General features: G+C 37.8%; 1 protein-coding gene across 1 annotated transcript; it reads right to left on the bottom strand.

The window, feature by feature from the left end:
- Positions 1 to 299: 299 nt before the first annotated feature.
- On the bottom strand, positions 300 to 2,960 carry PRR30 (proline rich 30). The gene is given in 5 exon segments (XM_031951369.1): positions 300 to 735; positions 738 to 2,053; positions 2,245 to 2,302; positions 2,518 to 2,572; positions 2,784 to 2,960. Coding segments are annotated over 5 exon segments (1,893 nt in total). The 5' UTR covers positions 2,901 to 2,960; the 3' UTR covers positions 300 to 388.
- Between the last annotated feature and the right edge of the window lie 19,658 nt (positions 2,961 to 22,618).

Raw genomic sequence — 22,618 nt, 5'->3', positions numbered from 1 at the left:
AAATATACACAGAATGTGGGAGATGTGAACTAGGTTTTCTGATAGCAAATTCAGTACTCCTTCCACTGTTATCTTACTACCTTACCTAATTCTCAGTGTCACTGAGAGAGTAGTTATTCTGTATTTCCTTCCTGCGGCTCATCATCTGTAGCTGGGACTTGGACTCTTGACAGGAGAAAATGACTAAGATTCTGAAAATTGGGAGAGATTGGTCATTCTGCTTTATGAGGAAAGAGAAGGGATGTGGAGAGCTTATACTAATACTGCTCGTGCTAATACATTCATACATACACACATGGTTCTGTAGTATCCTCTTTATTGTGGACTACAGAATGAGGGCCAAGGGCTGGTGGTATTAGGGAAACTCTATAGCGCCCTTTGGCCATTTTTAGCCTGGGGACAGCAGACTCCATAAAGGACTCCCAGGATTTCTGGATGGAGAGTAGACATGGACCCCTCCCAGCCATCCCTTCAGGGTGTCTCTTGGGCTCCCAGTACTTTGGGGCCTGGGGCGGAATAAGGGGAATGGGGCCCGGGCTGTTCCTAGGCAGATGCGCCCAGGTTCTTGCTTGGAGATGAAGTGCGGCTGGGGGCCTCTGGCCGTGTGGGCACATAGGCTGGAGGAAAAAGCCTGGGTTTTGGGGAGGCAGGACCAGGGTCTGGGACTAGCAGATGTGGAGACTCTGGGCAGGGGATGCAAGGTGGGAACTGAGGTTCTGGGGCTGGGAAGCCTTCTTCCTTGAAACAAGGAGCCTCGACCTGATACTCCAGCTCCTCGATCTCTTTCTTGGGCAAAAGTTCCAGGGCTTGAGCCTGATCCCGTTGCAGGTGCAGGCCGAAGCCGATGCCTACGCGGAGCGGCCCAGACCCCAACGCTAGCCCTTCCCTGGAGGGTAGCAGTTGCGGGAAGGCAAGGAGCCGGGGTCCAGGCCAGTGGCTGGGGGCCGGGCAGGAGGGCCCTCTTGGTTTGCGGCATACCAAACATATAGGATACTCCACGGCTGGAGCGGGCCCAGCACAACCCTGCCACAGGCGCTGCAGCAGCAGGAGCCGCAGGTCCCTGGCAATGCGGCGGCGACCAAGGAGTGCCACCAGGTCCCGGGCCAGAGCTGCAGGTCCCCCCTGCTCCCCAAGTCCAGTTCCGCATGGCACACATCTCCCCCCAATTCTGGGGTCCGATGTACTACTACGAAGCTGCCGAAGCCTTTCCCTTCTCCTTTGGTAGTCCTGCAGGCCACCAGAAGAGGGGGATAGACTTCCTTTTAATGAAGGGGTACAGTTAGGGGGCTGTGAATGAGGACAGGGAGAGGGCAATGCCCGGGTTAGGCAACGTTTGGGGGGGACCTGGCAATATGTGCGGGAGTAGGTATTGGGTTGAAGCTGAGCTGGGGCAGCTGAGTTGGACCAGGGGGTGGGGTCCAAGAGGAGCTCAATACCAGGTTGTGACTGTGACAGAGAGATCTGTAGTACCAGTTGGCTGTTGTGCCTGGACACCATCTCCTTGGTTTCAGGAGGAGGTGGGTGCAAAGAAGCCAAGGGGGATGGGATCACAGTAGAATAAGACTGCTGTGGCTGACTGTAAATTTGTCCGTGAAGGCGATGGCCTGAAATGTTTTTTTCTAGGAGACTGTAGGCTTCAGGGCTAAGTAGTGTTGGAGTCACAGGGCTCTGTAGTGGTAAGGTCTTAGGGCTTTGTAGTGGTGGGGTCAGAGGGCTCTTGAGTGGTGCAGTCACAGGGCTCTGTAGTGGTGAGGTCACAGGGAAGGTGGGTTGGACATGGAGCAAAATGGGAGTTGGGGATGGGAGCAGGTGCCAGGCTAGAGAGAGAGGGGTTGCTCCCAATGTGTAGCACCAGGGGTCTTGGGGGGGCATGGGCTGTGCCCCCCCCAGGAGGCCAAGCTTTGGATGGTGCTCTCTCTCTCTCTTTAACTTTGGCCTTTGATAGAGGTGTACAGGAGCTCGAGATTCAGAGCTGTCACTTAGAATATGAGGGGTAGCAGGGAGTTTCTGAATAGAGTACCGCCGACGATAAGGACAATTCATCCGTTGGGACCTGCCAAAAGACATAGACGGAGGGCCTAGTGATCTTCAAATCTGCGCCTACACATCCACTTTTCTTTTTCCTCTTCATAGTAGGACAAGTACTATTCTCCTGACACTCCCAGTCTCATTTGTCGTTTGAGTTTTAGTTCCCTCCCTCCCACAGCCCAACCTGGATATGTCTGAGTACTAGCCATTGCTCACCAAGATGTCCCCAAATCCACGAGTTTGGGCCTCCTAGCTACCTTTGGGATTACAGGAGCTGTAAGGACAGACACAGACGTAGTTCAGAAACTTTGTGATGAGGTATATGGGCTGAGAAGGTAGGAGTGCTTGGATAGAAAACCTGGGAACAAGAAAAGCAGGGAGGCCTTATTGGGAAGGTGAGGTACAACAAATTGGATCAGCCAAAAAGAAGAAATGGAAAGTGACTTAACACAAGAAATAGAAAATGACTTAACACTGCTGGGGGCTTACCTGGATGGGGACTCCTTGAGCTCCGATTCACAATATTCTTCAGCAGTGAGGGAATCTAAACCAGAGAAGAGCTCAGTTAATAGTTGTAGACCACCTCTCCTCAGTCTATGATCTCTTAGGTCAAGCTTAATTTAAGGCACATTCAAAACTACTGAGTTCTTGCCCTCTACCTTCTGACAGATCTTTATTTTCCTTATCCCCAGTTGTCATCTCTCCAAACCCCAACTGCTTTCCTGTTCCTAACTTTCTTGACTGACTGCCCTCACCCAGCTAAGATGGCTCAGTAGCCCAAGCAGGACAAGCAGAAACAGCAGGGGACCCAGCAAGAATGAGAAATCTAAGAAAGGCAGACTTTCTCCAAGGGGCGGCAACGCCGCCCCCATAAGGAGCTGTCAGCCCCCCCCCCGCTGCAGGGTGGGTTGCTCTAAACTGGAACTCCACACTGATGTCATAGTCAGCCATGCTGATGTCACAGAGGTGCCTCAACTCCTCCTAGAGATCTCCCTGATAGATAAATAACCCAAGCTGGGCCAGCCCTGTACAAGTCTGTGAAGTGGAGAAGCCCCCATGTTACTGCTGTATTGTTTTCAGCATCCCTCATCACTTCAGTACCCTCAGGCTGCCTTATCCCCTCACTCCAAACTGGACCTGATCTAGCAGCATCCTTCTATCTCTTGTCCTGTCCCTCTTCCTGGCATGTAGACTATAAGGTTAATCAGGAAATGCCATATATAGTGTTCCCTAATTTTAGTAAGACTATTGACAGATTTGTTTTTTATCCAAAGATAGGATGGAGAAAAAATCTTGGACACAGTTACTGGCTTTGAAGCTCAAAAATTAACAGGTAACTTATTTTTGGCATTATGAACTCTTTTAGCCATCTATTAAAGCCCATAGATCCCTCAGAAGAATGATTTTAAATGCATAAAATAAAATGCATAGCATTTCAAAGGAGACCAATTATATTGAAACCCAGTTTTCAAAATATTTTTAAAAAACCAAGTTCACAGATTCCATGTTAAAAAAAAAAAAACCCTGAACGACTGTTACTCCTTACAGTTGGCCTTCAGGGAGGCCTCTTGGGGTAACTTGAGTTTGCTTGTACTCCTGTCCTGTTCAGCATCAGTCAGTGGCATTATAGATCCAAACAGTCTTTTGAGGATTAAATGTCTCCTGTGTGTGGGACAGGAGCTACAAAGACAAGTTGAACACTAGCCAGTCAGTGAGCTTTTATAAAATGCCTACAATGTGTCTAGTACTTTGCCAGGCATCAAACATACAAGTGCAGTGCACCTGGGTGGGATAGTGGATAGAATTTTGGGCCTAGAGTCAGGAAGACTCATCCTCCTGAGTTCAAATCTAGGCTCATATACTTATTAGCTGCTTGACCCTGATCCAAGTCACTTAACCTGTTGGCCTCATTTTCCAGTGAACTGGAAAAGGAAATGTTAAACCACTCCAGTATCTTTGCCAAGAAAACCCCAGTTGGGAAAAGTCAGATGTGACTGAAAACAACTGAACAAGAGGATATGAAGAAAAATGAAACAGCCCCTGTCCCTAAGGAAGCTATATTTCTTTGGGGGGAAGCAATATGTCTAGAAAAGGGTACATCCGAAACACATGCAAGGTGCTGGAGATGGTAGGACTTGAAGCTAGGGAGACCAAATGATGCTTGAGCAGTCTTGAAGGGAATTAGGCAATCCAAGAAGTGGAAGTGAGAAGGGAGTATATCCTAGGCGTGGAGGGTGGCCTGTATAGAGGAATAGATGGAAGGGTGCACCCTCTAAGGAGCAGTAAAAAGGCTCACGTTTAACTTTGGAAGTAATAGTCAAGTATTTGAGTTTGTTAAGTAGGGAATGACTTTTTCAGGCTGACACTTTAGAAATATAACTTTGACCCCTTTTGTAAAAGATGGATAAGATTGAGATGGAAAAGATGGAGAGACCATGAATTAGGACACTGAATGGAAGGAAAGGAATAAGCATTAAGTGCCTACTTTGTTCCAGGCACTGGGAGAAACATTTAGAATGACTGTTCTTTCATTTATTTCTCACAGCAACCTTGGGAGATAGGTACTATTATTATCCCCATTTTTCAGTAAAGAAAATCAAAGTAGATATGAGTTAAATTAATTTATCCGCAACACACACCACTAGTTCAAGGCAAGATTTGAATTCTAGTCTTCCTTATTTCAGGCCCAGCACTCTTCTACACTGTGCCTTGCTGAAGCCCTGAAGTTGCATGGTAGTCACTTTGGAGAAAAAGGGAGAGATGTGACAGTGAGATAGAAATGGCAAGACTTGGCAACTGGTTATGTAGCATGAGGGAAAGCCAGGAGTCAGGGATGTCATCAAAGTTTCTAGCCTAGATAATTGCCATGTAACAGAAATAGGGAAGTTCAGAAGAGGGGGTGAGTTTAGGGGTTTGAGATGTTTCTTGAACAGCCAGGTTTTATTGATATGCATTCAGCAATTGGTAATGCAGTACTGGAACTTGAAAGAGAGAAAACTTACCTTCTAATAAAGTAATATGAGCATTATCTGTGCAGTACTGAGACAAAATAAAAAGATGGAATCAAGACTTTAGGCAAATAATATAACTTTTATGGACAATAGTTTCTTCATCTGTAAAATTAGGGATTTGGATCAGATGACCTCCTCAGGTTTTTTCTAACTAAACCTATGATCCTATGTAAATTTATATATATGATCATCTGAGGAGAAAGGAGAGGAGCACTAATGTCAAAAGAATACAATGCAGGCTTCCCTAGTAGGAAAGTTGAGCTTTGAGTGAATTTAGACTCTAGCAAGGAGAAAGTCCATTTCAAACATGGAAGCCCAGAGCTGGCATGCTTTTTGCTACATTTGAAATAAATCTGAGAGGGATAGCTAATATACTGGTTGACAAAATTTAAAAGATCTTGACATGCTGGTCAAATTTACAAGATAAAACTTTACAAGAATAAATGTTATCATAGGGTTTGGAAATAGAAAGTAGTTGAAGACTAAATAATTCTATACCCTTAAAAAAAATGAAACAGATCTAGAATTAGGGAAGTTGCTTGAGGGGTTGGGGAAGATTGTTGGCTCTTTAATGTGGGAGAATCAGTATTTGATTCCAGGTCATGAATCTTTTTACTGTTTCATCCAGAATTTTCATCTAACATTAGGATCTTGCTAAGATTTTTAAGAAAATGGCCTGGTGTAAAGGAAGAAATAGGAGATTTGGGGATCTAGTCCCAAGATAGCCATCAAACCACTTCATCTCTTTTATGGTTCAGTTTCCTTATCAATAAAATGAGGGAATTGAACTAGATTGCACTGATCTCCTCTAGCTTTAACATACTGTAATTCACTGTGTCAGTGTGACTCACTATGCAGGACTGATCAGCTATAAGAAGGGTTGCCCAGGTGACTCCTTGATGGGCCTGATGAGTTCCCCAGTGAACCTAACAAATTATCTGGATATAGGCCTTTTTTTTTTTTGGAGGTGTATGACAGGCATTTCTCTTGCAACTTAGATGTACCCACTGGCTCCTTGCTGGGTGAGTAGGAACTCCTGAAGACTGGGCATCTGTGACTCCTTTTCTTCTTTACCATTTCCTGTGAGGTGAAGCAAAGACTATCCTGTAGCAGATGACCATTTGATACCTTGAGTGCACTTGTGGTAGCTGGGACTCCATTCTGGAAAAACCTAGTGATGAGTTGTAGTATGACTAAAGGACTAAAGAAAAGAGATGCTTACTGGAGGGGTTACCCTTTTTGTGGTCTTTAATAGCCAGAAAACAACCAACTTAGACCCTCTCATTAGAATTCCCTCTTTGCTTTCTCTCTCCTGCTTTCTCCTGGAGTGAATTGAAGGAGGGAAGGATTTCTTTTTTCTATCCCTCCCAGAGACATTAATGGTGGTTTTAGTTAGAAGTGACATCTGGTTTCCTATATAGAATTAGTCAATAGTCAAGCAATTTACTAAGTATCTACTATTTTCAGACACAGGCATTTGATATAACGGGTACAAATATGAAAAAAAATTTCTTGCCTTAAAGGAACTTAAAAATCTAATCACACACACAAAGTTGAAAAACAGAAGGGAGAAGGAGGTACATGGTGCAGGGGCAGAGAAGTCAAAGAAGTCTGAAATCAGTGCAGCTGAGTGGAAATGTCAGTCCTGTGCCCTTCTTTAAATGGAGAAGTTTAGAGTTCCACTTTTCAGTAAAAGAGACAGAGTACTGATGAGGAGTGAGCAACAAGGCTAATCGTATCTTTTTTTTTATCATAACTCTTTAAAAATTTTTCACTATATTATTGTTCTATAAGAAATGGTGAGCAGGCTGATTTCAGAAAAGCCTGGAGAGACTTACATGAAATGATGCTAAGTGAAGTGAGTAGGACCAAGAGAAAACAGCAACAACAAGATTATGTAATGGTCAACTGTGATGGACTTGGCTCTTTTCAACAATGAGGTAGTTCAGGGAAATTCCAATAGTTTTGTGATGGAAGGAGCCATCCGCATCCAGAAAGAGGACTCTGGGCACTGAACATGAATCACAACATAGTATTTTTACCTTTTTTTTCCTTGTGGTTTTCCCCCTTTTGTTTTAATTTTTTCCCTCCCAAGATGATTCAGAGGGAAATATGTAAAAAGTGAATGTACGTGTATAACAAAAAATGTTTTTACATGTAATTGGGGAAAATAAAAATATAATAATTTTTATTATATAAATTTATTTATATATATAGAAAAATAAATTTATTATATTATAAATAAATAGATAGAAAATATGATTGTGCATGGATAACCTATATCAGATTGCTTGCCATCTTAGGAAGAAGGGAGTTAAGGGAAGGAGGGAGGAAAAAAATGGAACTCAAAATGTTATTCTAAAAATGAATGTTTAAAACTATCTTTACATGTAAATGGAAAAAATGAAATAACTACTTAGGAAAGGGAATCATTTATAATAGCATATTATTTTTCAAAATACATGCAAAGATAGTTGGAACAAAGGATAAGTAAGCAGAGTTTTATAACTATTTTGGGCATAGTTCCAAATTGCTCTCCAGAGTGGTTGCATCATTTCATAACTTTACCAACAATGCATTAGTGTCCCAGTTTTCCCACATCCCCTCTGACATTTATCATTATCTTTTCATATCATCTTACTATTCTGAGAGGTGTAAGGTGGTACATCAGAGTTGGTTAAATTGCATTTCTCTAATCAATAGTGATTATGGGCATTTTTTTTTTCATATAACTGTAGATAGTTTTAATTTCTTTGTCTGATAAATGGTCAAAGGATATGAACAGGCAATTTTCAGATGAAGAAATTAAAATATTTCTAATTATATGAGAAGGTGCTCTAAATCATTATTGATCAAAGAAATGCAAATTAAGACAACTCTGAGATACCACTACACACCTCTCAGATTGGCTAAAATGACAGGAAAAGATAAGGACAAATGTTGGAGGGGTTGTGGGGAAAATGGGACACTGATGCATTGTTGATGGAACTGTGAACAGAGCCAGCCATTCTGGAGAACAATTTGGAATTATGCTCACAAAGTTACCAAACTCTGCATACATACCCTTTGAACCCAGCAAGGTTTCAACTGGGCTTATATCCCAAAGAGATCTTAAAAGAGGGAAAGGGACCCACATGTGCAAAAATGTTTGTGGCAGCCCTCTTTGTAGTGGCTAGAAATTGGAAACTGAATGGATGCCCATCAGTTGGAGAATGGCTGAATAAATTGTGGTATATGAATGTTACAGAATATTATTATTCTATTAAAAAAAAAACAAAAAACAATCAACAGGACGATTTCAGAGAGTCCTGGAAAGACTTGCATGAACTAATGCTAAATGAAATGAGCAGAACCAGGAGATGATTGTGCATGGCAACAGCAATATAATACAATGATCAATTCTAATGGACATGACTCTTTTCAACAATGAGATGACTGAGGCCAGTCCCAATGGTCTTGTGACGAAGAGAGCCATCTGCACACAGACAGAGAACTGTGGGAACTGAGTATGGATCACAACATAGCATTCTCCCTCTTTCTGTTTGCTTGCATTTTGTTTTCTTACTCATTTTTTTTCCATTTTGATCTGATTTTACTTGTGTAGCAAGATAATTGTTTAAATATGTTTATATGTTTGGATTTAACATATATTTTTACTTGTATAACATATATTGGGCTACTTGCCATCTACAGGAAGAGATGGGGAAAGGAGAGGAAAATTTGGAACACAAGGTTTTGCAGAGATCAATGTTGAAAAATTGCCCATTAATATGTTTTGAAAATAAAAAGCTTTAATAAAAAAATAAACTCATGCCCTCAGACTTCTTTTTAATACAAATCATTTGGAAGTCACAATTCATGAGATTCTTAAATAAGAATCTTTCAAGTCAGAATTAAGTTAGGAACTAGGGTTCAGGTAGTGGTTGCAAGTCACAGTTTGCTTCATCAAACAGAACAATATTCACAACTTTAAATACATCTTTGAAGAATCATTTTTAAAAATTTTAATAGTATTTTGTTTTTCTAAATACATGCAAAGATAGTTTTCAACATTCACCTACGCAAAACTTTTTTGTTCCAGAGTTTTCTCTCTCTCCCCCTCTCACCTCTCCCCAAGACAGCAAGCAATCCAATATAGATTAAATGTGCATTTTTTCTAAACATATTTCCATATTCATCATGCTGAGCAAAAAAATTCAGATCAAAAGGGGAAAAAAATGAGAAAAGGAAAAAAAAAATGACCAACAATAAAAAGGTAAATATACTATGTTTTGATCCACATTCAGTCTTAATTTTTTCTCTGGATGTGTGGATAGCATTTTCCATTATAAGTCTATTTTGGAATTGCCTTGAATCACCTCCCTGGTGAAAAGAACCAAGTCTATCACAGTTAATCATTACATTATCTTGTTGTGCAATATTTGGAGAATCCTTTTTCAAAAATTTTCAATCCCTTTTTGATCACTGCCTTCAAAGATAGGGTCTTTCCAACTAGTCAAATGTAGACAAATATATTTCCATGAACTGATAAAATCAGAAGCTTTTTCCTTTTAGTTGTATCACATTTTATTTAGAGTTACTTGCCTTATCTGGTTCCACCCCTAATTACTTCAGGGAGGAGTCCTTGAATTAATCTGGGAGGAGAAATAGGAGACTTTGTGTGTGTGTGTGTGTGGGGGGATAATTAGTAAAGTGATAAAGATTTTTCTTCAATATTAGTCCAAAGGCTTCATTCTAGAATAAATTTAAAATACTTTCTTCATATTTCTAAAAGAGAGAAATTGATAATGGATTGGTGGGGAGAGTGAAGCATCCACTCCCACATAAAAGATTTTCCTGAAGTAAATTATGGTAAGTAAAATGAAAGAAAAATTTGGGCTCAATTCCCAAGATCAATTTTTTTTTTCTGTGTGAGTCCGAAAACCTCCCAAAGCCCTGAGTAGTTATACAACAAATTAAAGTGTTAGGCACTAAGTGGCTGGACTACAAAGACAAAAACAAAATTGTCTCTGCTTCTGGGAGTTTACAACATTCCTCCAAAGAAATAAAACATGTACATTAGCAAGTAATTATAAAATAATTTCAAGTGGAAGAGAATGCTAATAACCTGCAAAATTAGGAAAAGTCTCCTTTTAAGAATTAATTGTTCTGCTGGGTGCTGTAACAGACAGAAAGTTGGGTTTGCTACAGACCACAGCTTTTGGGATAAGAATTCACTATTTGACAAAAACTGCTGGGAAAACTGGAAACTAGTATGGCAGAAAGTAGGCATAGAACCACATCTAACACTGTATACCAACATAAGGTCAAAATGGGTTCATGATCTAGACATAAAGATATTATAAACAAATTAGAAGAACATAGCATAGTTTACTTCTCAGTTCTATGGAGGAGGAAGCAATTTGTGACCAAAGAAGAACTAGAGATCATTACTGATCACAAAATAGATAATTTTGATTATATTAAGTTAGAAAGTTTTTGTACAAACAAAACTTATGCAGGCAAGATTAGAAGGGAAGAATAAACTGGGAAAACATTTTTTTTTTTTTTTACATCTAAAGGGTGTGATAAAGGCCTCATTTCTAAAATACGTAGAGAATTGACTCAAATTTATAATAGTTCAAGCCATTCTCCAGTTGATAAATGGTCAAAGGATATGAACAGACAATTCTCTTTTTTTTTTTTTTTTTTTTTTTTTATTTAATAGCCTTTTATTTACAGGATATATACATAGGTAACTTTACAGCATTAACAATTGCCAAACCTCTTGTTCCAATTTTTCACCTCTTACCCCCCCACCCCCTCCCCTAAATGTCAGGATGACCAGTAGATGTTAAATATATTAAAATATAACTTAGATACACAATAAGTATATATGACCAAAACATTATTTTGCTGTACAAAAAGAATCAGATTCTGAATTATTATACAATTAGCTTGTGAAGGAAATCAAAAATGCATGTGTGCATAAATATAGGGATTGGGAATTCAATGTAATGGTTTTTAGTCATCTCCCAGAGTTCTTTTTCTGGGTATAGCTAGTTCAGTTCATTACTGCTCCATTAGAAATGATTTGGTTGATCTCGTTGCTGAGGATGGCCTGATCCATCAGAACTGGTCATCATCTAGTATTGTTGTTGAAGTATATAATGATCTCCTGGTCCTGCTCATTTCACTCAGCATCAGTTGAACAGACAATTCTCAGAGGAAGAAATTGAAACTATTTTTAGCCACATGAAAAGATGCTCCAAATCGCTATTGATCAGAGAAATGTAAATTAAGACAACTCTGAGATACCACTATTCACCTGTCAGATTAGCTAAGTTGACAGGAAAAGATGATGAATATTGGAGATGTGGAAAAACTGGGACACTGATGCATTGTTGGTGGAATTGTGAATGCATCCAACCATTCTGGAGAGTGATTTGAAACTAGTCTCAAAAAGTTATCCAACTGTACATACCCTTTGATCCAGCAGTGCTACTATTGGGCTTATATCCCAAAGAGATCTTAAAGGAAAGAAAAGGGGACCCATATGTGCACAAATATTTGTGGCAGCCCTCTTTGTAGTGGCCAGAAACTGGAAATTGAGTGGATGCCCATCAATTGGAGAATGGCTGAGTAAATTATGGTATATGAATGTTATGGAATATTATTATTTTATAAGAAACAATCAGCAGGATGATTTCAGAAAGGCCTGGAGAGACTTACATGAACTGATGCTAAATGAAATGAGCAGAACCAGGAGATCATTACAGGCGGCAACAAGAAGACTATACGATGATCAATTCTGATGGACGTGCCTCTTCTCAACACTGAGAGTTTTCAAATCAGTTCTACTTGTTCAATGATGAAGAGAAGACAGTGGGAGCTGAGTGTGGACCACGACATAGCATTCTGTTATTTGCTTACATTTTGTTTTCTTTCTCAGTTTTTTTCCTTCTTGATCTGATTTTTCTTGTGCTGTAACAAGATAACATGTATATATACATATATTGGATCTAACATGTATTTCAACATATTTAACATGTATTGGACTACCTGCCAGCTAGGGGAAGGGGGGTGGTGAGGAGGGAATAATTTGGAACAAAAGGTTTTGCAAGGGTCAGTGCTGGAAAAATTACCCATGCAAAAATTACCCATGCTTTGTAAATAAAAACCTTTTAAAAAAAAAAAAAAGTTGGGTTTGGAATTAGGAAGATTGTCTAAGTTCAAATTTGTCCTCAGGCACTTCTGGGCAAATCACTGCACCCTGTTTGCCTCAGTTTCCTCATCTGTAAAATGAGCAGGAGAAGGAAATGAAAAACCACTCCAGAATGTTTGCCAAGAAAATTCCAAATGGGGTCATGAACAGTCAGACATGACAACTTTGAAAGAAGCTAAGGGACTAAAGATAGTTGCCCCAAGGAGAGGCAGACAACCCAGCTCTTCTATACTTTCATCAGTAAAAAATATGTTCACATCAGACTGAATAATGATGAAATCTATTGAGAAATTATAGTGACTTCTATCCTAGAACTGCTTCCAAAAAAACCCCCAGCCCACTGTCAATAAGGAGCCTTTCAGCAAAGTCACTGCCAGGGTAGGCCAAATCAGCCAATGAGGCTCTGATTCTAGAAACAAGAAGGCCAGAAAAAATCTCCAAATCAGTAAAATGGGCTAAAAGCTTTCCAAGCCTTGGAAGCCATGGGTGGGGATTATCTCAGTGATCATAACAGCCATGTGCCTGGATGCTCTGAGATCCCTAGCACTGAACCCCAAGATGTCATAGAGAACATTTCTAGAGATCCAGTGCTCTGAACTTAGATGATCCAGGAGAGCCCAACTCCAGGAATTGGTCAGCACAGAAGGCCCAAGATGTGGTCAAACAAGGCCATCATTCCTTCCATCCAAAAGCTAGAATCTAGTCCTGGAACAAAGCCTAAGTTTCAGGCATTAAAAATCTCAAGAGATGAGTAAATTAAACACCAATCAGTATTTTAAAATTATTGTAGATCTAGAGATTCCCAAAGAGGAGAGTATTGGTACTCAAAGGGGAGAAAGAGGTATTTTCCACAGGGACTTCATGAATGTCTAGAAGAAATGAAACATTAAAAAGGAAAAATCTCTGGAGGAAAATATTGGAAGAAAACTAAGTAGCTTAAAACTCAGCTTCTTAAATTGTGGTTCTCAAGCTCATATGGGATCTTGTAACTGAAGGCAGGGGTCACAAAATTATGGTTTATTATCAGCAAATGGTTAATTTTTATACCTATATGCCCAGGGTCCTATAAAGTTTTCTTGGTCAAAAAGGCATCTCAAGGGGAAAAAGTTTAAGAAACCCTGCTCAGAAGATAAAGTGGTAAACCTCACCTGAGTAACAAAGTACCTGAAATGATATCAGACAAATCATTTATCCTATGAGAGAGCAATATTAGAACAAAATCAAAAGATTGAAACAATAGAAAATGTAGTGTTAAGTCACCAAAAAACCCAACTGGTCTATAAGAAAGATCAAAGAGGAATAATTTTTAAAATCATTGGACCCCCTGAAAACTATGATTCCCCCCCCAAAAAAGCCTCAATCTTATATTTTATAAGAAATTAAGTGAAGAATTGTCCAGATCTGATAGAATCAGAGGGTACAATGAAGATAGAAATAGTCCACTGATTGTCTCTTGGGGAAAAAAACCTAAACATATAAAGTCTCAGAGATTTCACAATCAAGATCCAGAACTTCCACATCTAGGAAACCATATTATTAACATTTAGAAAGAAGCAATTCAAGAACCAAGAGATAACAGTCAAGTTCACACATCTTGGTAGCTTCTGCTAAAAATACTGGAATACTCAAATGCACACACACCATATACAATCTCAAACCTTTCCTCCAAGGGAAACCAAACCTTTAATAGAATAAGAAACTTTCAAGCATTTCTGAATAAAAACAAAACAAACAAACAAACAGCTGAATGGGAACATCATAGCACGTAGCTAAGTGCAGTAATAACCAATAGCATATTAAAAACAAGAATAATACCTTTGTGACCCTATGAAGATATGGTGGATTAATTGTAAGAGATACAAATGCTATGGGAAAAATTAAAAATAAATATAAAAAGTGCACATGGACTAGAAAGAAGCAGTTCTAGAAAAGAAAATATTAAAGAATTTAAAACTGAAAGAGAATATATCTCTGAAAAGCAAAGCATTAAAAACAAATTCAACTAATTATTCAGAATCATAAAAAACACCAAGATAAGCATCCACAGTGATTCTTTCTGTATATCACCAAGGAGAACCTCAAACTATCTCAGATGAATCCTTATATATGACACTATTACAGGATGTGGATGACAACTTGGTGGGTGCCTGCTTGTGAAACTTAGGACCTACATTAGTTGCTTAATCACCCAAATGGGATGATGTAGTTAAATTTACAAGAAAGTAGGGGGTCACTTCAGTAACTATGCATGAAGGTATGCAATATTTAATTTCTCCACCAGGTGGTAATCTTCCCAAAGCTGGATCAGTCAAGTGGTCTCCTTAAGAGTAGTTCTGATACTTGTAGAAAAGTCGGCTTAAAAGGCTGCAGTTCCCTCATTGAACATCAGAGAGCACTAAGCCCCAGTTCTCAGACTGTTCTTGGCTTCTGCTGGGTTCTGAATTTTAGGCTAAGAATCGATGTAAAATATTGCTCAGAATTATTGGAAAATAACAAAACAAAAAAAGCTGATTCAACCTCCATGCTGAATCTGACAGGACTTTCCATTTTCTCATCTTAAATCCACACAATTATTAGGCTCAGACAAACAATGATCTGTGGCTGTTTAATTTATTATACATAGAAGAAAATAGAAAAGAAAGAAATCAGATACTTTTGCCTGGAGTATCTGAGCATCCATTTCCTGTTCTCTCTAACTTTTCTTGACCACAAATGACAAACTACAACCTTCTTTTTCCCTCATGTCATGGAAAAAACAAAAAGGAAGGATTGTGTATATAGTTCTTTTATCCAAGCTGGACCTCTGGATTTTCTTTTTTTTAGTTAATATTTTATTTTTTTCCAATTATTTTTTCCAACCATATGTAAAGGTAGTATACAAGTATTCTTTATTTATTATTTTTTTTTTGCTGAGGCAATTGGGTATAAATGACTTGCCCTGGGTCACACAGCTAGGAGGTGTTAAGTGTCTGAGATCAGATTTGAAGTCCGGTCCTCCTGATTTGAGGGTTGGTGCTCTATCCACTTCACCACCTAGCTGCCCCTTACAGCATTCATTTTTGTAAGACTTTGAGTTCTAAAGATTTTCTTCTCCCTCCGTCCTTCCCAAGACAGCAAACAATCCAATATAGGTCATACAACTACAGTCATATATAACATATTTCCATATTAGTCATGTTTTAAAAGAAGAATCAAAACAAAAGGGAAAAACTATGAGAAAAAAAAGCCAAAAAGTAAAATTTTTAAAAATTGAAATGGTATGAAAATAGAATACTTCAATATGTTTCAGTTTCCACAGTTTACTCTCTAGATGAGGATAGCATCCAAATTTATTGGAATTGTCTTGGATTGTCTTACTGAGAAGAGCTAAGTCTATCATAGTTGATCATCATACACAATATTGTTGTTACTGTGTACAATATTCTCATTCTGCTCGCTTCATTGAGCATCAGTTCATGTAAAACTTTCTAGGTTGTTCTGAAATCAACCTTCTTATCATTTCTTATAGAACAATAATATCCCATTACATTCATATACCACAAATTGTTCAGCTATTCCCCCATTTTGTGGCATCCTCTCAATTTCCAATTCTCTACAAAAGAACTGTTATAAATGTTTTTGTACATGTACTTTTCCCTTTTTGATGATTTCTTTGAGATATAGACCCAATAGTGACACTGCTAAATCAAAGTTTTATAACCTTTTAGGTATAGTTCCAAATTGTTGTCCAGAATGGTTGAATCAGTTAACATCACCACCAACAATGTATTAGAAACTTCTGAATTCTAAAGAATGCAAAGACAGTCTTGATATATCTCTCTGTTCACCATTCCTCCATGCTTTGGAAGAGGTGATCTTTGGTACTATGGAATTTGCTTCTTTAACACTGATTCCTATATTCCTGGTTGGCAATTTGCATTTCTGCTCCACATTTGAGTCTCAGCTTCTCCATAGGGTTCTGATCCCAATTACTTCAAAATAGAGATTTGTACATCATCAACAAAACAAGTCAAAGAGTCCATTTTCTAAAGTTTTATGTGACTGGTGCACTCTAGCAAAGACTCTCAATCTGAATGAATACATTGTTTTTCTGCTCCCTGTGCATGGGAAGGCTTTCATGGGCAAAAAAGGTAGACCCTACTTACCCTCCTACACGTAAAATCTTGCCACATTTCCCATTCTCTTTTTGTCTCTTTTGTGATACTAATTGCTCATGACAGACCTCCTTCTATTAGCTCATTGCCTCATCTTCTTCAGGATCCCCCTGGTTCTCATAGATGAACTGCAGGACTATAGTGGCTCTCTATTTATAAAAATAGCTTTTCTTCAAAATACATGTGTATTGATGGTGGAACTGGGAAAGGATCCAACCATTCTGGAGAGCAATTTGGAACTATGATCAAAAAGTTATCAAGCTGTGCATACCCTTTGATCCAGCAGTGTTTCTACTGAGCTTATATCCCAAAGAGATCTTAAAGAAGGGAAAGGGACCTGTATGTGTAAGAATGTTGTAGTGGCCAGAAACTGGAAACTGAGTGGATGCCCATCAATTGGAGAATGGCTGAAAAAGTTATGGTATATGAATGTTATGGAATGTTATTGTTCTGTAAGAAATGACCAGCAGGATGATTTCAGAAAGGCCTGGAGAGACTTACATGAACTAATGTGAAGTGAAGTGATGCTAAATGAAATGAACAGAACCAGGAGATCATTATACACAGCAACAAGACCATATGATGATCAATTCTAATGGATGTGGCTCTCTTTAACTATGAGATGATTCAGACCAGTTCCAATGATCTTGTGATAAAGAGAGCCACTGAGAGAGAGGACTGTGGGAACTCGGTGTGAATCACAACACAGCATTTTCTCTCTTTCTGTTGATGTTTGCTTGCATTTTGTTTTCTTACTCATTTTTTTCCCTTTTTAATCTGAGTTTTCTTGTGCAGCAAAATAACTGTATAGATATGTATACATATATTGGATTTAACATATATTTTAACATATGTTGGAATATCTGCCATCGAGGGGAGGGGATGGGGAGAAGGAGGGAAAAATTTAGAATAGAAAGTTTTGCAAGGATCAATGCTGAAAAATTACCCATGCATATGTTTTGTAAATAAAAAGCTTTAATAAAAAAAAAAAACCTAAAAAAAATTACATGTATAGATAGCTTTTAAATACACTCCTGCAAAACCCTTTGTTCCAAACTTTTCTTCCTCCCACCCCCTACCTCCCACTTCTTCTAGATAGCAAACAATCCATTATAGGTTAAACATGTACCACTCTTCCAAATACATCTCCACATCTGTCACGTTGCACAAGAAAAATCAGATCAAAAGGAGAAAAAATGAGAGAAAAACATAGGCAAGCAAACAACAACAACAAAAAAGGTGAAAAGACCATGTTGTGATCCACACTCAATCCCCACAAGTCCTGTCTCTGGATGCAGATGGCTGTCTCTACCACAAGTCTGTTGGAATTGGCCTGAATCACCTTATTGTGGAAAAGAGCCAAGTCTATTACAGTTGATAACATATAATGGCTCTTTGTTTAGACCTCTAATAATAATTACTATCTGCCTTATAGAATTCTGTACAAATATTCTTTTCCTCCATCTTCAAGCCTTTCTCTATAATCCTTCATTATGTGTCTCCATAGGATGAAGCAGACATTCCACAAATCTGCTTTAGCCAAACTTCAGAGAATGTTTCTAATAAAATGACCATCTTTACATTTTCAGAAGAATTTTTTAAATTAACTTTAATTTTTTAAAAGAAATTGACTAATAACATATAGTATTTTAACTTTTGTAAATTGCTTTCTATCTGCAATAAGAGGTTTGATCAAGGAGAGCCCAGTTCTTAGGTAGAGCTTTACCTGATACCAAAGAGGCGAGTCTTTTCCTCAATTCACAGCATGCTTACTGAAGTAGTAATAAAGGTATCAGACATGGTAATATGGAATAGATATATTAAATAGATTTGGGGAAGCATAACTGTAAAAGTATTATAAAATAATATAATAGATATTCGATTCATGATTATGAGGATTTGATTATGAGGAAATCATGTCATAGGTAACAGATTTGCTATTTATTATGTGAATAGCATATAGACTCAGACAAATAGGACTATACAAGGCAGTCATAAATGAATGAGCAATTTGCTTTGGGGGAACATGACTTTTATAATTCAGGAAAGATGGAGGAGTGGGAAGGGGGAGCAGGATCTAGGGAGTAAGGGAAGGAACCAGGAAAGAATCTGGTAGCTCAGAGAGAGGAAGGAGAAGGAAATAATGGCAGGATCTAGGAAGTTACAAGGTTATGTATTGAGATGTATAGACTGTCTAGACGATTGTGTCTTGTGAACCTAATCTATTCATTGATCCACTCCGCTATTTCTTAGCCAGTAGCAAATGGTTTTGATAACAACCACTTTATAAAATAGTTTTAGGAATAGTACAGTTAGGCCACTTTCCTTTGTATTTTTTTACCATAAATTTTCTTGAAATTCTTGATCTTTTATTCTTCCAGGTGATTTTGTTATTGTTTTTTCTAGCTCTATAAAGTAATTTTTGGTAGTTTGATTGATACAACATTGAATAAGTAGATTAATTTAGATAGAATTATCATTTTAATTATATTAATTCAGCTGACTCATAAACACTTGATATTCTTCCAATTGTTTAGATAAAACTTTGTGTGAAGTCTTTTGTAATTGTGTTCATAGAGGCAGCTAGGTGGTGCAGTGGATAGAGTACCAGCAGTGAAGTCAGGAAGACTTGAGTTCAAATCTGCTCTCAGACACCCTGGGCAAGTCACTTAATCCCAATTGCTTCACCAAAAAAAAAAAAAAAAAAATCAGAAATAGAGCTCATTAGAGAAAAGCCTGGAAAGATTTACATGAGCTGATGCTAAGTGAAACAAGCAGAACCAGGAATACATTGTACACAATAACAGCAAAGATGTGCAATCAACAACTATGAAAGGTTGAATTCTTCTCAGCCATTTAATGATCTGAAACAATCCTTAGAGACTTTGGACAGAAAATGCCATCTGCATTCATAAAAATATCTAAGGAGACTGAATGTAAGTCAACACATGCTATGTTTTTTCTGTTTGTTTTTTTTTAATCTTTCCCATGGTTTTTCCCTTTTGCTCTGATTTTTCTCTCCCAACATGATTCATAAAGCAATATGTATTAAAAATAAACAAACTGACTACAGTTTTTAAAAATTGTGTTCTATTCATATAGTTCTTAGCTTTGTTTTGGCAGGAAGACACCCAAATATTTTATATTATCTACAATTATTTTAAAGGGAATTTCTCTTTCTATCTCTTGCTACTGGACTTTATTGGTAAATATATAGAAATGCCAATGATTTATGTGGGTTTATTTTATATCCTGCAACTTTACTAAAGTTAGTAATTATTCTACCAGTTTTTTCGTTGATTCTTTAGGATTCTCAAGTGTACCATCATATCATTTGTAAAGAGTAATAATTTTGTTTTCTTATTATCTATTCTGAGTTCTTCAATTTTTCCTCTCTTATTCCTAAAGTTAATATTTCTAGTACAATATTGAACAGTGGTGGTGATAGTGGGCAACCTTGTTTTACCTCTGATCTTATTGGGAATGCTTTTAGTTTATCCCCATTACATACAATGCTTGCTAATGGTTTTACATAGATGCTACTTATCATTTAAAGAAAACTCCATTTGTTACTATGTTCTCTAGTGTTTTTAAATAGGAATGGCTGTTGTATTCTGTCAAATGCTTTTTCCGCAACTATTGACATAATTACATGATTTCTGTTAGTTTGGTTATTGATACAATCAATTATGCTAACAGTTTTCCTGATATTGGACCAGCTCTGCATTCCTGGTATAACTCATACTTGATCATAGTATAATATACCAGTGATAAGTTGCTATACTCTCCTTGCTAATATTTTATTTAAGGTTTTTGCATCAATTTTCATTAGGGAAATGGGTCTGTAATTTTCTTTCTCTGTTTTGGTCCTTCCTGGTTTAGGTATCAGCACCATATCTGTGTCATAAAGGGAATTTGGTGGGATTCCTTCCCCTGTTTCTCCAAATAGTTTATATAGTATTGGAATTAATTGTTCTTTAAATCTTTGATAGAATCCACATAAATTTATGTGCCCCTGGAGATTTTTTCTTGGGGACTTCATTAATACCTTGTTCAATTTCTTTTTCTAAAATGGGACTATTTAAGTAATTTATTTCCTCTTCTGTTAATCAGGCAATTTATATTTTTGTAAATATTCATCCATTTCACATAGATTATTAGATTTATTGTCATAAATTGGGCAACATAGCTCCTAATTATTGCTTTAATTTACCCTTTTTTTTTTTTTTTAGTAACTTTTTATTGACAGAATCCATGCTAGGGTAATTTTTTTACAATATTATCCCTTGCATTCACTTCTGTTCTGATTTTTCCCTCCCCCCCTCCTCCCCTCCCTCCCCCCCTCCCCCCTCCCTCCCCTAGATGGCAAGCAGTAATTTACTCTTTTTGATGAGGTCTAGATATGGGGTACCTAAATGAAATTAGGGTTTAGCTGAGGTCTAGTGGCAAATTCAGGGTACAGGGAAGGAGTCAAATAGAGTTTCCCTGCAACCCCTTTGGATTCGGCGCAAGGATATGGCATCAAATGAAGTCTAGTATCAGCGCAAGTTCCCAATAAAAGCATTTATTGGCCTGAAAAGCTAGATTGATAAAAGAGGTTTATTATGGGATTTGGAAGTAAGGAAATAAGTGAAGGTAGAGATTAGAAGGGCACCAGACAGAGGATCTAGTGGACAGAAAGTCCTGACATGGCTAACATGTTTGAGACCTTTGTAAAGAGGGGGTTCCAGCATGGCCCTTTTATAATGGAAGATTTAGCTAAAGGGGCCTGTGGGTGTAGCCCCAAAGTTGGCTCAGATCCAGGTGGGGGGTGGGACAGGTCGGGATCTTCTGTTGGAATTCAAAGGGACCAGGATTTGTGAATCAAAAAGTCAACTAGGAGGGGTTGGGAAGCAGAAAGAAAGGAATCTTAAAAGGAGGACATCCACATCATTTTCATCTTTGATACTGGTAATTTGGGGTTTTTTTCTTTCCTTGTTCTAATCAAATTAACCAAAGATGTATCTATTTTGTTGATTTTTTTTTCATAAAAATAACTCTTAGTTTTGTTTATTGACTCAATAGTTTTCTTACTTTAAATTTTGTTAATCTCTCCTTTGATTTTCAGAATTTCTAATTTGGTGTTTAATTAGAGGTTTTCAATTTATTCTTTTTCTAGTTTTTTTAATTGCAAGGCCAATTCATTGATCATCTTTTTCTCTATTTTATTCATGTAAGCATCTAGAGATATAAAATTTCCCCTAAGAACTTCTTTCGCTGCATCCCATAAGTTTTGGTATTCTGTCTCATTATTGTCATTCCCTTGAATGAAACAATTGATTTTTTCTATGATTTGTTGTTTCACCCACTCATTCTTTAGGATTAGATTTTTTAGTTTCCAATTAATTTTTGATTTATTTTTCCATGGTCCTTTATTACATGTAATTTTTATTATACCATGCTCTGAAAAGGATGTTTTTACTATTTCTGCCTTTGATTGTTTGTGGTTAGATTTATCTAGCTCTTATAGAGGGAAGTTGAGATCCCCCATTAGTATAGTTTTGCTGTCTATTTCTTCTTGCAACTCAGTTAACTTTTTCTCTAGCAATTTTGATGCTATATCATTTGTGGTAGCAAGATGTAGTTTCCTTCTTCATCTCTTTTAATCAAATCCACTTTTGCTTTTGCTTGATCTGAGATCAGATCCACTCACTACCTCTGCTTTTTTTTTACTTCACTTGAAGACTAATAGATTCTGCTCCAGCCTTTTACCTTTACTCTGTATGTATTTCTCTGCTTCAGATGTGTTTCTTATAAACAACATGTTGTAGAATTCTGGCTTTTAATCCATTCTACTATCTCCTTCCATTTTATGGGATAGTTCAATAGGACAATAGGACCAAGATAGGATGATTTAGCCATTCTGATCCAGCCCACAGGCTGATCCAGAGTTCCCATCACTATGTGATGCCTTAATTAAGCATACATTTAAAAAGATCCAAATAATCAGTGAACAAAGCGTTAGGTAACTACAATGTACCATGCACGATAATAAGTGATGAGGTTCAAAGAAAATAAAACACAAACCTTAGAAACTCACTAGCTCTCTAGAAGCTCACAGCTCTCTAGAAGTTCACAATCAAAAGGGAGAGACACCATACAAATAATTATACATAGACATAGTGCTAGAGAACTTAGTAAAAGAGTGCTAATTTAGAATGGAATAACAAGAGTCTGCATTA

This window comes from Sarcophilus harrisii, chromosome 2, assembly GCF_902635505.1.
Source record: "Sarcophilus harrisii chromosome 2, mSarHar1.11, whole genome shotgun sequence".
NCBI classification, from domain to species: domain Eukaryota; kingdom Metazoa; phylum Chordata; class Mammalia; order Dasyuromorphia; family Dasyuridae; genus Sarcophilus; species Sarcophilus harrisii.
Note: the sequence above shows the minus strand (reverse complement) of the source record. Positions and strands in the feature narration are given on the sequence as shown.